The 13,318-nt window shown below is 46.0% G+C and overlaps 1 protein-coding gene across 4 annotated transcripts in view; it reads left to right on the forward strand.

The window, feature by feature from the left end:
* Positions 1-13,318, forward strand: part of LOC137417543 (serine/threonine-protein phosphatase 2A 56 kDa regulatory subunit gamma isoform) — a 212,221-nt gene that overhangs the window by 110,657 nt on the left and 88,246 nt on the right. For all 4 annotated transcript variants that reach the window (XM_078787095.1, XM_078787097.1, XM_078787094.1 and 1 more), the window contains one exon: positions 443-535. In XM_078787095.1, the coding sequence (XP_078643221.1) occupies positions 443-535 (93 nt within the window). The remainder of the gene's footprint in view (positions 1-442; positions 536-13,318) is intronic.

The raw sequence follows: 13,318 nt of genomic DNA on the forward strand, positions 1-13,318 counted from the left end.
ATCACAGTTATGAAGGGGTGAAATTTTGAGTCACATGGTAAAGGTGCATTGCGAATAAAGTAACCACTCAGGGGTTTCCAAAGTTGTGCTTCCTGAGGTAAACATTTCCTGCAGCCCATTCACCAGTGCAACTGATGTGACCATGCACAAGACGAAATTGGTCACATGTACATCATTCCCTTTGAATATTTTCCTTGGCAACGCATATTGCAATGGATGGCGGATGATAATTAGTTTGCGTATCCTTGTATGTAAACAGGAAAGTACTACTGATAACAGGGCAATCATGTGGGATTTGCTCGTTTAACTCAAATATTGAATTTTCTATTTTATCTGGTGTGGATAGTTTGTAATGTCTTGTTCTACAATTTTGGTTTCTCTGAAAATATCTGTGAATATTCCTTTAAAATGACAAAATGATGTGTGGTTTGTTTCTTTCCAGCTTGTATATGAGCTCTTCCTTCGCTTCCTCGAGTCACCTGACTTCCTGCCTAACATTGGGAAGAAATACATTGACCAAAAATTTGTCCTTCAGGTAATGTCATCGGAAACATCCCTTTGGTCATTATGATTGTGCTCACAAGATGTCAGTAAATAAAGGGCCACTGTTCTAGTCAGGTATACTTTAATCGTTTAGTGGAATTGAAGAACAGGTACTCTGTATTGGTTGTCCAGGAGGACAACCAAATACCAATCAGAGAAACCAAATACCAATACAGAAATACCAATACAGACAACCAATACAGAGAGTACCACCTTTAGAGGCCAAAAATGGCCTCTAAAGGTGGTACTCTCTGTATTGGTTGTCCTTGAATAAACCCATCAGGTGACTACACGAGAGACGAGCATTCATGAGTGCTTACAGTGCTGCACCAGCAGTTGCCTTAAGTTGTAGTGACAACTCAATGGGCTTATTAGAGGAGTCACCCAAAGTGAAATATTGTAACAAAAACTCGAATTCCAGAACTATGCATCACCAAATGTGGGAGAATGGATTAGGAAAAGGAGAAGAGTCAAGAGGAGAAGAGTCATGATCAATAAGACAGAGACAAAGAAGTATAATAGCGGAAGAAGAAGATCAGGAGGATTGTGGAGCACATTGTGGTGTTTATACCATATTGTTAACAACATAAAAGGCGAGCATTTGTGTACTCGAATGTTTTTTCACAAACTCGCTTAACTCACATCATTTGGCATTTCCATGGCACCACATTTTAAACTGTTATCACGTATTCGTACGTGGGAAGTGGATTGGAAAAGGGTCTAAAGATGGGGATGTGTAGATTTAAAAATGTGAACACACTGGAGATATGAACTCATTACTCATTACCGTCCTGTAACTGCAATCATTTTAACTTTCACCGTGTCATACCTCTGCTTGATGTTAAGCTCACCTCTGCACTCAACTGTAGACCTAGATCCCACACTCGCTAAAAGTAGGCCGCTCATTGCCATTGCCCTATGAAAGGTGTATCCAATTAATTTGGTTAAAACCTTGCACAGCGACCTTGTATTGCACTTGCACCTGCAGTAAAACGGTGAACTCGGCTCATTTGTAATACAGCAGAAGTTCACACTGCATGCTCTCCGATGATGCAGCACCCTCTTGTTCGTTAAACGGCAGTTTTTAGCCTCTGCTCTCATATCAAGTGTGTTGTATTTCACATTATTTTCTTTTTTCTTCTTTTGCACAACTGCAACATAAAACGCGGCATCAACTCATTGGCTGAGCTGCATTCTTTTTCTCTCTCTGTTCCTTATTCCTATCCAGCCACTGGCTGCAACCAACTGATTTTCTCCTGACCTGCTGTGTGTGACCAATTTATTTTCTGGCCGTCTGATTTATCGGGCACGTGAGACTTTTATCTGGTGCATAAAAGATTAGATATCTCCCCCTCCATGCCACTCCCTAATTCTCCAATGTTAAGGACGTTGTAATCAACAATGGCCATTCACATACTGTCCATCTCCCTTGACAAGTTGTGCAACCAGTCAGTTATCTGATCACTCAATGCCTCCATTATGTGGCTAAAATAGACTGCACGCACGATCACCATTTTGACATGTTAAACAAGATTAACCTTTAACATGGCCACATCACAGATTTTGTGGTGGAATACACTCGAAAATGCAGCACAAATTGGCAGGAATGATGTAGTAAGAACCTCTTTTGAAACGCATGCCACAAACAAAGGAAATAAAAAGTGAAAGAGCGAAATGAACACAATTAATGATTTATTATAAACTTGCTGCTGATTGTGATTTTTCGGCCATGTTGGCAGCTCTAGTTAAGAGCACACGTAATGACCACCGTTAAGAGCTCTTTTGCAACGGAAAAACATAAACGTTCCCTTGCTACTTGAGAGCAGGCCTAAGGTAATTTGAACCGAACAAATAGCCTCACAGCTGGGTACTACCTGCCTTTGATAATTATATATACAGTCACGTGAAAAAGAAAGTACACCCCATGTAAAGTTTTGACATTTTCAACATATTTCAACATACAACTATTTCATCTTCATTTCAACACTATTGATAGATAAAGGTGATATAATATAACAAATATCATGAAACAATTACATTTTGTAGTCCATTGAATAATTTAAATAAACATAAATGCAAATTTCGCATGTGGAACAAGTAAGTACACCCCTACATTTATCACGACTTCAAATACCTATAATTAGAATCAGGTGCACCAGCTCAGGTGCAAATGAGAAGAACATCATTGGAGAAGATCTTGGAGGAACCTGTCTTATTTAAACCTCAGACATTTCGTTTAGTTTGCTCTTGGTTGTTGAAGTGTGCGGCGTCACAATGCCGAGATCAAAAGAACTCTCTGAGGCCTTCAGAAAGAAGGTTATAGATGCCTACTAGTCTGGGAAGGGATTTAAAAAGATCTCCAAACAATTTGAAATCAACCATTCGACTGTCCGGAAGATCATTTACAAGTGGAGAAGATTCCAAACAACTGCCAACTTGTTCAGGTCAGGCCGCCCCAGCAAGTTCAGCCCGAGAGCAGACTGCAAGATGCTGAAAGAAGTCTCGAAGAACCCCAGAATGTCATCACGGGACCGACAGGTAGCTCTTGCCACTGTTGACGTCAAAGTGCACGAGTCTACCATTAGAAAGAGGCTGCACAAATTTGATCTACATGGGAGGTGTGCCAGGAGGAAACCTTTGCTGTCCAGAAATAACATCAGGGCAAGACTAAAGATTGCCAATGAACACCTCGGGAAAGACCAGCACTTCTGGAACAATGTGCTCTGGACAGATGAGTCAAAGGTAGAGCTATTTGGCCACAGTACCAGAAGACATGTTTGGTGAAAACCCAACACAGCATTTGACCACAAGAACCTGATACCAACTGTAAAGCATGGTGGTGGAAATATTATGGTTTGGGGCAGCTTTGCTGCATCAGGGCCTGGGCAGCTCACCATCATAGAATCCACTATGAATTCTTCATTGTACCAGAGGGTGCTTGAGGATAATGTGAGGCCATCTGTCAGGAAGTTGAAGCTCAACCAAAGGTGGACCTTGCAACATGAGAATGACCCTAAACATACCAGTAAATCCACCAAGGAATGGCTGAAAAGGAAGAAATGGAGGGTTCTCGAATGGCCAAGTCAAAGCCCAGACCGAAATGCCACCGAGATGTTGTGGCGTGGGGGGGATGGGGGTGTAGTGGGGAGGGGGGGTGGGTGTAGTGGGGAGGGGGGGCTTTGGAAATAGTTGTGCATGCAAGAAGCCCCTCAAACATTGCACAGCTGAAAGAATTCTGCGTGGAGGAGTGGGCAAACATTTCTCCCAGTCGATGTCAGAGACAGTGTGTACCCTGTACTCGGTGTGTACCCTGGTTAGAATAGGTACACCGTATCCCTGCGTGTCGTAAGAGGCGACTAAGAGGGTTGGCGTCAGGAAGGGCATCCGGCCATAAAAACATTGCCTCAAAAAGAGAACCATGACAATTACAACTACATATGGGCAGGGTACAGCCTGAAGTGGAGATCGGTTTCTGAGGTTTGGGACATGGAATGTAGGGACAATGACAGGGAGATCAGGAGAGTGGTAGAAGTATTGGTCAGAAGAAGAGTGGACATATGTTGTGTGCAAGAGACGAGATGGAAGGGAAGTGGTGTGAGAATGGTGAAGGGTAGGCAGGGACAGAAATACAAGTTTGTGTGGCAAGGGTGCCCAGAGGGCATGAATGGTGTTGGTGTCCTGTTTTCTGAGGAGTTTGTAGACAGTGTGGTGAGTGTGACTAAAGTGAGTGAATAGGTTGATGATGGTGAAAATGATGATTGGAAAGCTCTTGGTGAACATCATCTCGGGATATGCTCCGCAGGTTGGTCGGAGCGATGAAGGGAAGGACAAGTTCTGGTGTGCGATAGAGAAGCTGATGGAAAACGTGAAAGATGAGGAAGTTGTTGTGGTAGGAGGAGACCTAAATGGACATGTGGGAAGGAGTATGGACGGTTTTGAGGGAGTTCATGGGAGTTACGGATATGGTGTGAGAAATGGAGAAGGTGAAAGGATTTTGGAGTTTGCTGATGGAGCTGATTTGTTGATTTGTAATACTCAGTTCCAGAAAGGGGATAATAAGCTTGTTACATACACGTCAGGTGGGTCGGCGACAACTGTTGACTACCTGATGGTGCGTAGGCGAGATAGGGGGCACCTCCGGGACACAAAGGTGATCCCGGGGGAGGAGGCTGTTTCACAGCACCACTTGGTTGTCTGCGATATGAGGGTGAAAGGTGCGAGGAGAGCTCGGCGGGTGAAGTACCAACCGAGAATAAAGGTGTGGAGGTTGAAAGAGGTGACAGTAAGGGAGGCATTAAAAGAGAGGCTGAGTCGGTTCGAGGATGATGTGGTTGAGCTTGAAAGTGGTTGGATGTCAATGAAAGATAGTCTGTTGGGAGCCGTTGGTGAGGTATGTGGATGGACAAAAGGACCACCGAGGCACTCAGAAACATGGTGGTGGGATGATGAAGTTGGAAAGAGGATTGACGAGAAGAGGAAGAAGTTCAAGGAGTGGCAGAAGGCGAAGGGTACGGGAGCAGAAAAAGCAGAGCATGAAAGTTATAAGGCAGCCAAGAAGGCTGCAAAGAAAGAGGTAGCAAAGGCACAGTAGACATGTAGGAAAATGTTCGGAGAACGCTTGGATTCGGAAGAGGGTCAGAGAGCGGTATTCAGGATTGCAAAGCAGATAGCGAAAGAGAGGTGTGATGTGATGGGGGTGAGTTGCTTGAAGGATGAAGTGGGACAAATCGTTGTGGACCCAGATGGAATTAAAGGAAGATGGAAAAGATATATGGAAATGCTGTTGAATACAGAGAATGAATGGGATGGCAACATAGAGAGTAACCCAGTTTTAGGACCGGCAGAGAAGATAACTGAGAAGGAAGTTGAGGAAGCGATAAAAGCAATGAAGAGTAGAAAAGCGGGAGGGCCGACGGGAGTTGTGGGAGATATGTTGAAGGCAGCAGGCAGTTGGGGTGTGAAGAGAATGACAGAGATCTGTAATCTGGTGGTGAAAGAAGGCCGCATTCCAGTGGATTGGGAACTGAGTACCCTTGTCCCTCTATACAAGGGGAAAGGTGACCCTCTGGAGTGTGGCTCACACCGAGCGATAAATTTATTGGAGCATGGAATGAAGGTATTGGAAAGGGTGTTGGAGAGGAGGATAAGGAAGAAAGTGAAGATTGACAAAATGCAGTTTGGATTTATGCCAGGAAGAGGAACGACAGACGCGCTCTTTATTGTGAGGCAGTTGCAGGAGAAGTACATGGAGAAGAGGAAGAAGTTGTTTCTTGGGTTTGTTGATCTGGAGGCGTGAAAGACCGGAAGAAGACCAGAACTTCCGGTTCCTCGGGCGAGTGAGGCGTGCTTCGAGCTCTCCACGGCATCGAAGTTTGAGTGTTTTTCCATTCTTGTCTTTGTCAAATTTCCACTGGTTATTTTGCTGTGTACATGTTATTGTGTGTTTCTAGTTGGTGTTGGTTTGTGGTTCGTGCAAACTTGTGTGTAATTAATCGTTTTCTGGGTCGTACCTCGTGCGCGGCCTGGTGACTTGGGGCTTCCCTCCCCCTGTCGGTGTTTTTTTCGGTTTGGGTTATTTCCTTCGCTGTATTGCTTGTTTCTTTTATTTTGTTTTCTCCCCCTCACCTCACCTCCCTAGACAAAGAATTCTATGTTGATTCTTTCTCTCCTCCCGGACACGTGCTTGTTCGCTCTTCTCCTCGTCTCGGCTTGTGCCCCGCCCCCTGTATCTCGTTTTTCTTCCGCCCCTGCTCCTTCTTTCTCAAATCCACGTTCTCGCTTGGAGACTTTTCCCAGATTGTTTTTCATGGTTTTCATGGTTCTGTTTGGATATTGCTGGAATATGTTTAAACCGCAGCCGTGATGCTGATGCTGCCCCCCCCCCCCCCCCCCAGAATTTCCATGTTTTAAACGTTTCCCAGTGTGTACCCTGGTCAGAATAGGTACACGGTATCCCTGCGTGTCGTAAGAGACGACTAAGAGGGTTGGCGTCAGGAAGGGCATCCGGCCATAAAAACATTGCCTCAAAAAGAGAACCATGACAATTACAAGTACATATGGGCAGGGTGCAGCCCGAAGTGGAGATCGGTTTCTGAGGTTTGGGACATGGAATGTAGGGACAATGACAGGGAGATCAGGAGAAGTGGTGGAAGTATTGGTCAGAAGAAGAGTGGACATATGTTGTGTGCAAGAGACGAGATGGAAAGGAAGTGGTGTGAGAATGGTGAAGGGTAGGCAGGGACAGAAATACAAGTTTGTGTGGCAAGGGTGCCCGGAGGGTGTGAATGGTGTTGGTGTCCTGTTTTCTGAGGAGTTTGTAGACAGTGTGGTGAGTGTGACTAAAGTGAGTGATAGGTTGATGATGGTGAAAATGATGATTGGAAAGCTCTTGGTGAACGTCATCTCGGGATATGCTCAGCAGGTTGGCCGAAGCGATGAAGAGAAGGACAAGTTCTGGTGTGCGATAGAGAAGCTGATGGAAAACGTGAAAGATGAGGATGTTGTTGTGGTGGGAGGAGACCTGAATGGACATGTGGGAAGGAGTATGGATGGTTTTGAGGGAGTTCATGGGGGTTACGGATATGGTGTGAGAAATGGAGAAGGTGAAAGGATTTTGGAGTTTGCTGATGGACCTGATTTGTTGATTTGTAATACTCAGTTCCAGAAAGAGGATAATAAGCTTGTTACATACACGTCAGGTGGGTCGACGACAACCGTTGACTACCTGATGGTGCGTAGGCGAGATAGGGGGCACCTCCGGGACACAAAGGTGATCCCGGGGGAGGAGGCTGTTTCACAGCACCACTTGGTTGTCTGCGGCATAAGGGTGAAAGGTGCGAGGAGAGCTCGGTGGGTGAAGTACCAACCGAGATTGAAGGTGTGGAGGTTGAAAGAGGTGACAGTAAGGGAGGCATTAAAAGAGAGGCTGAGTAGGGTAGAGGATGATGTGGTTGAGCTTGAATGTGGTTGGATGTCAATGAAAGCTAGTCTGTTGGGAGCCGTTGGTGAGGTATGTGGATGGACAAAAGGACCACCGAGGCACTCGGAAACATGGTGGTGGGATGATGAAGTTGGAAAGAGGATTGACGAGAAGAGGAAGAAGTTCACGGAGTGGCAGAAGGCGAAGGGTACGGGAGCAGAAACAGCAGAGCATGAAAGTTATAAGGCAGCCAAGAAGGCTGCAAAGAAAGAGATAGCAAAGGCGCAGGAGGCATGTAGGAAAATGTTCGGAGAACGCTTGGATTCGGAAGAGGGTCAGAAAGCAGTATTCAGGATTGCAAAGCACATAGCGAAAGAGAGGTGTGATGTGATGGGGGTGAGTTGCTTGAAGGATGAAGTGGGACAAATCATTGTCGACCCAGATGGAATTAAAGGAAGATGGAAAAGATATATGGAAATGCTGTTGAATACAGAAAATGAATGGGATGGCAACATAGAGAGTAACCCAGTTTTAGGACCGGCAGAGAAGATAACTGAGAAGGAAGTTGAAGAAGCGATAAAAGCAATGAAGAGTGGAAAAGCGGGAGGGCCGACGGGAGTTGTGGGAGATATGTTGAAGGCAGCAGGAAGTTGGGGTGTGAAGAGAATGACAGAGATCTGTAATCTGGTGGTGAAAGAAGGCCGCATTCCAGTGGATTGGGAACTGAGTACCCTCGTCCCTCTATACAAGGGGAAAGGTGACCCTCTGGAGTGTGGCTCGTACCGAGCGATAACGTTATTGGAGCATGGAATGAAGGTATTGGAAAGGGTGTTGGAGAGGATGATGAGGAAGAAAGTGAAGATCGACGAAATGCAGTTTGGATTTATGCCAGGAAGAGGAACGACAGATGCGCTTTTCATTGTGAGGCAGTTTTTTTTTTTTTTTTTTTTTTTTTTTTTTTGTATACAAGGTCGAGGCTCGTGAAAGAGCGAACATTAATCACACAGAAAGACAAACCGACACAAAAAACATATAACATAGGGAGCGGTAGACAAGATGGGGAGAGAGGGGGAAGGACACAAACACAACATTTGAGAGCAGGGACCGAGAGACATGGAGACATCGAGAGATCTGAGAGAGGGCGAGGGCTTTGGGGGGGGGGGGGGGGGGGGGGGGCGTGGGAAGGGGGCGGTGGGAGAGGTATAAAACATATGGACACTGCCAGGACTTCCAGGAAAGAAGTTGGAATTTCAAACAAGGTGGATCTGGGGTGAATTAGCGGGGGTAGAAAAGATCAAGGTTTTGGATGGGGGAAGATAAGAGATGGTGGTGAACAGCTGTTTTAAAGACCTGGAGGGAGGAGTGGGATTGAAGGGAGTGAGGGAGTTTGTTCCAGAGGCGGGAGAAAAGAGGAATGAAAGAGTGAAGGTGAGCAGAGAGCCGAGATTTCGGCAGTTTAACCATCAGAGGGTTGCTGGCAGATCTTGTGCGACCTGTAGGAATATTTGGGGGACAGAGCACAGAGAGAGCTGGGGGTGCAAGGCCGGAGAGGAGTCGGTAGAAGACAGAAAGACCACCTACCTGCCTGCGGTGAGTGAGTGAAAGGCCCTCAGAGATAGCTTCATCGCGGGAGATTCCAATAATTCTGAAAGCTTTGGTTTCAACAGCGTGAAGCCGAGCTAGGTGTGAGGCAGGAGCACCGGCCCATAGGGGAGAACAGTATTCCATTGAGCTGCGGATGAAAGCCTTGTATGTGGTGAGGAGCTCAGGTGTGCCGAGGAAGGACTTCGCACGACGGAGGATGCCCAGTCGGCGACTGGCTTTGGAGGCCAGCTTGGAAATGTGGTTTTCCCAAGAAAGATCATGGCAGATAGTGAGACCCAAAATCTTGAGCGACAGAACTTCTTGGAGAGGATTGTTGAGAAAGTAGATGGGAGGGTTGTCCAGTCGATCTTTTCGGAGAGACATAGTAAGAGTGTGAGATTTGTCAGGATTGAAAGACATGTTCCACTTGTTTGACCAGTCTGTGATTTTGTCCAGGTCTTCAGAGAGTGAGGAGGCAGCAGACTGCCGATCTGAGGGAAGAGGAATGGAGCGGCAGAGAGTGGAGTCATCAGCAAAGAGATAGAGAGGATTTTCGAGAGAGTCAGAGAGATCATTGATGAAGACCAGAAAAAGCACGGGGCCCAGAACACTGCCTTGGGGAACTCCAGCCTGAACAGGAAGAGGAGATGAGAGAAACCCATTCAGGGCCACACGTTGACGACGACTAGAGTTGCAGGAGAAGTACATGGATAAGAGGAAGAAGTTGTTTTTTGGGTTTGTTAATCTGGAGAAAGCATTCGATAGGGTTCCACGCAAAGTATTGACATGGGCATTGAGGAAGTTAGGAGTGGAGGAGTGGAGGAATGGTTGATCAGAGTAGTGATGGCAACGTACAAAAGAGCGCGCACAGCTGTAAGGACGAAGGACGGGAACAGTGGTGAGTTTGAGGTGAAGGTGGGAGTGCATCAGGGGTCGGTACTAAGTCCACTACTATTTGTAGCTGTGATGGAGGTGCTGGCTCAGAACGGAAAGGAGGGTTTACAATGGGAGTTGTTGTATGCAGATGATCTGGTGTTGATTGCGGAAAGTATGGATGGACTGAAGGAAAAGATGAACAAGTGGAGGGAATGTATGGAGACAAAAGGTCTGAAGGTGAATATCGGAAAGACGAAGGTGATGGCAAGTGGTAAAGCATGTGGTGAGGTGGAAAGAACTGGGAAGTGGCCGTGTGCTGTGTGCAGGAAGGGTGTCGGAGTGAACTCCATTCAATGTACAATGTGCGCTGAGTGGGTTCATCAAAAATGTAGTGGTCTGAGAGGGTCATTTACCAGTGTGGCAGCTACATTCAAATGTAAGGTGTGCACAGAGGGAGCTGCAGATGGAGGAAATGTTGAGTTGGATCTTGGAGACGGCGTGAAGCTGGAAGGTGTGAAAACATTTTGCTACCTCGTAGACATGCTGAATGGAGAAGGTGGATCAGACTCGGCAACGGTTGCTCGAGTGAGATGTGCATGGAAGACGTTTCGGGAACTGAGTGGCGTGCTGATGAGGAGGAGAGTGTCGCTGAAGCTGAAGGGAAAGGTGTATGCTGTATGTGTGAGAAGTGTTATGATTTATGGGAGCGAGACATGGGTAATGAACGTAGAGCAGCAATGAAGGCTGGAAAGGGTGGAAATGCGAATGGTTCGATGGATGTGCGGAGTATCGTTGATAGAGAGGAAGACAAATGATGAATTGCGAAAGATGATGGGAATATTGCCTGTGATTGATGCTGTGAAGAGGAACAGGTTGAGATGGTTTGGTCATGTGTTGAGGAAGGATGAAAGTGACTGGTTGAGAAGAGTGATGGAAGTTAATGTAGAAGGAAGTAGAGGACGGGGAAGACCGAGAAAGACTTGGCTAAAGATGGTGGAAGAAGAAATGCGGGCAAGGGGGTTAACAAGGAGAGATGCAGAAAATAGGGCAAAATGGAGAAGATTGTCATGGGGACTGCAAGGCTAATCCCCGCTCTAGCAGGGAAAATGGCCTTAAAATGCATGTTGTTGTTGATCTGGAGAAATCATTCGATAGGGTTCCACGCGAAGTATTGACATGGGCATTGAGGAAGTTAGAAGTGGAGGAATGGTTGATCAGAGTTGTGATGGCAATGTACAAAAGAGCGCGCACAGCTGTAAGGACGAAGGACGGTAACAGTGGTGAGTTTGACGTGAAGGTGGGAGTGCATCAGGGGTCGGTACTAAGTCCACTACTGTTTGTAGCTGTGATGGAGGTGCTGGCTCAGACCGTAAAGGAGGGTTTACCGTGGGAGTTGTTGTATGCAGATGACCTGGTGTTGATTGCGGAAAGTATCGATGGACTGAAGGAAAAGATGAACAAGTGGAAGGAAAGTATGGAGACAAAAGGTCTGAAGGTGAATATAGGAAAGACGAAGGTGATGGCAAGTGGTAAAGCATGTGGTGAGGTGGAAAGAACTGGGAAGTGGCCATGTGCTGTGTGCAGGAATGGTGTCGGAGTGAACTCCATTCAATGTACAATGTGCGCTGAGTGGGTTCATCAAAAATGTAGTGGTCTGAGAGGGTCATCAACCAGTGTGGCAGCTACATTCAAATGTAAGGTGTGCACAGAGGGAACTGCAGATGGAGGAAATGTTGAGTTGGATCTTGGAGATGGCGTGAAGATGGAAGGTGTGAAAACATTTTGCTATCTCGGAGACATGCTGAATGGAGAAGGTGGATCAGACTCGGCAACGGTTGCTAGAGTGAGATGTGCATGGAAGAAGTTTCGGGAACTGAGTGGCGTGCTGATGAGGAGGGGAGTGTCGTTGAAGCTGAAGGGAAAGGTGTATGCTGCATGTGTGAGAAGTGTTATGATTTATGGGAGCGAGACATGGGTCATGAATGTCGAGCAGCAGCGATGGCTGGAAAGGGTGGAAATGCGAATGGTTCGGTGGATGTGCGGAGTGTCGCTGAGAGAGAGGAAGACAAATTATGAATTGCGAAAGATTATGGGAATAGAGCCTGTGATTGATGCTGTGAAGAGGAACAGGTTGAGATGGTTTGGTCATGTGTTGAGGAAGGATGAAAGTGACTGGTTGAGAAGAGTGATGGAAATGAATGTAGAAGGAAGTGGAGGACGGGGAAGACCAAGAAAGACTTGGCGAAAGACGGTGGAAGAACTTATGATGGCAAGGGGGTTAACAAGGAGAGATGCAGAAAATAGGGCGAAATTTTGAGAAGATTGTCATGGGGACCGCAAGGCTAACCCCCACTCTTGCAGGGAAAATGGCATTAAAATGCATGTTGTTGTTGTTGTTGTTGATGTCAGAGACTGGTAGACAGTTACAAGAAACGCCTTCTTGAGGTTGTTTCTGCCAAAGGGGGCAATACCACCTATTAGAGCCAAGGGTGTACTTACTTTTTCCACATGCAAAATTTGCATTTATGTTTATTTAAATTATACAATGGACTACAAAATGTAAATGTTTCATGATATTTGTTATATTATATCACCTTTATCTATCAATATTGTTGAAATGAAGATCAAATAGCTGTATGTTGAAATATGTTGAAAAAGTCAAAACTTTACATGGGGTGTACTTACTTTTTCACGTGACTGTATATATATTGTAACGGTTTTGAGAAGTGTAACGGTTTTTTGAGAAGTGTAACGGTTTTTGAGAAGTGTAACAATTTTGGAAGAAGTGTAACGACTGTGAAAACGTTACAATGTGAACGTTACAAAAGTATGGTTTTGTTATGTGTAACATCCTCGTAATGTAAATAATGGTCGCAGCCGTCCTCCTAGTTAATTCCATGAAACTTACACGCAGGCCACGATATATCTTTTTAAATAGTTTATTTCCTTATTCTATGTAGGTTAAATATGTGTTTCCCACTAGATTGACTTTGCATTGTATCAAACAAAATAAGCGTAGGCCCTTCCAATTTCCCCAAATCATCTCCGCTCTCCAAAGTTCCTTTCAAAAGGGTGCGAGTTGTGTTCAATCCCGCAAGCCGCCATTGCCCATGTGCTAATCTCGGAGAAGAAAGGCGTGTCTCCACCTCGTCATAGAGGGGAGGAGTGAGCCAGAGGGTCGCATGGCCAATCAGCACCGCGGTGAGCGAACCGGTAGGCGTGCCCTCGCAGCCGGTGGCTTGATTCCGCCCCGAGTTATAAAAGCGACTGTAAGGGACTGCTTTACGAGATGACCTGGGAGATGAGCGAAGAGGCGCCACCAAGAGGAGCGGTGAGATGCGAAACGCTCCAAGCCAAAGAGGAGAGGTACTCGGAAAGGGAACCAGCTTTGGAGAG

The sequence above is a fragment of the Myxine glutinosa genome, chromosome 11 (genome assembly GCF_964187855.1).
Source record: "Myxine glutinosa chromosome 11, kmMyxGlut1.1, whole genome shotgun sequence".
Classification (NCBI taxonomy): Eukaryota; Metazoa; Chordata; class Myxini; order Myxiniformes; family Myxinidae; genus Myxine; species Myxine glutinosa.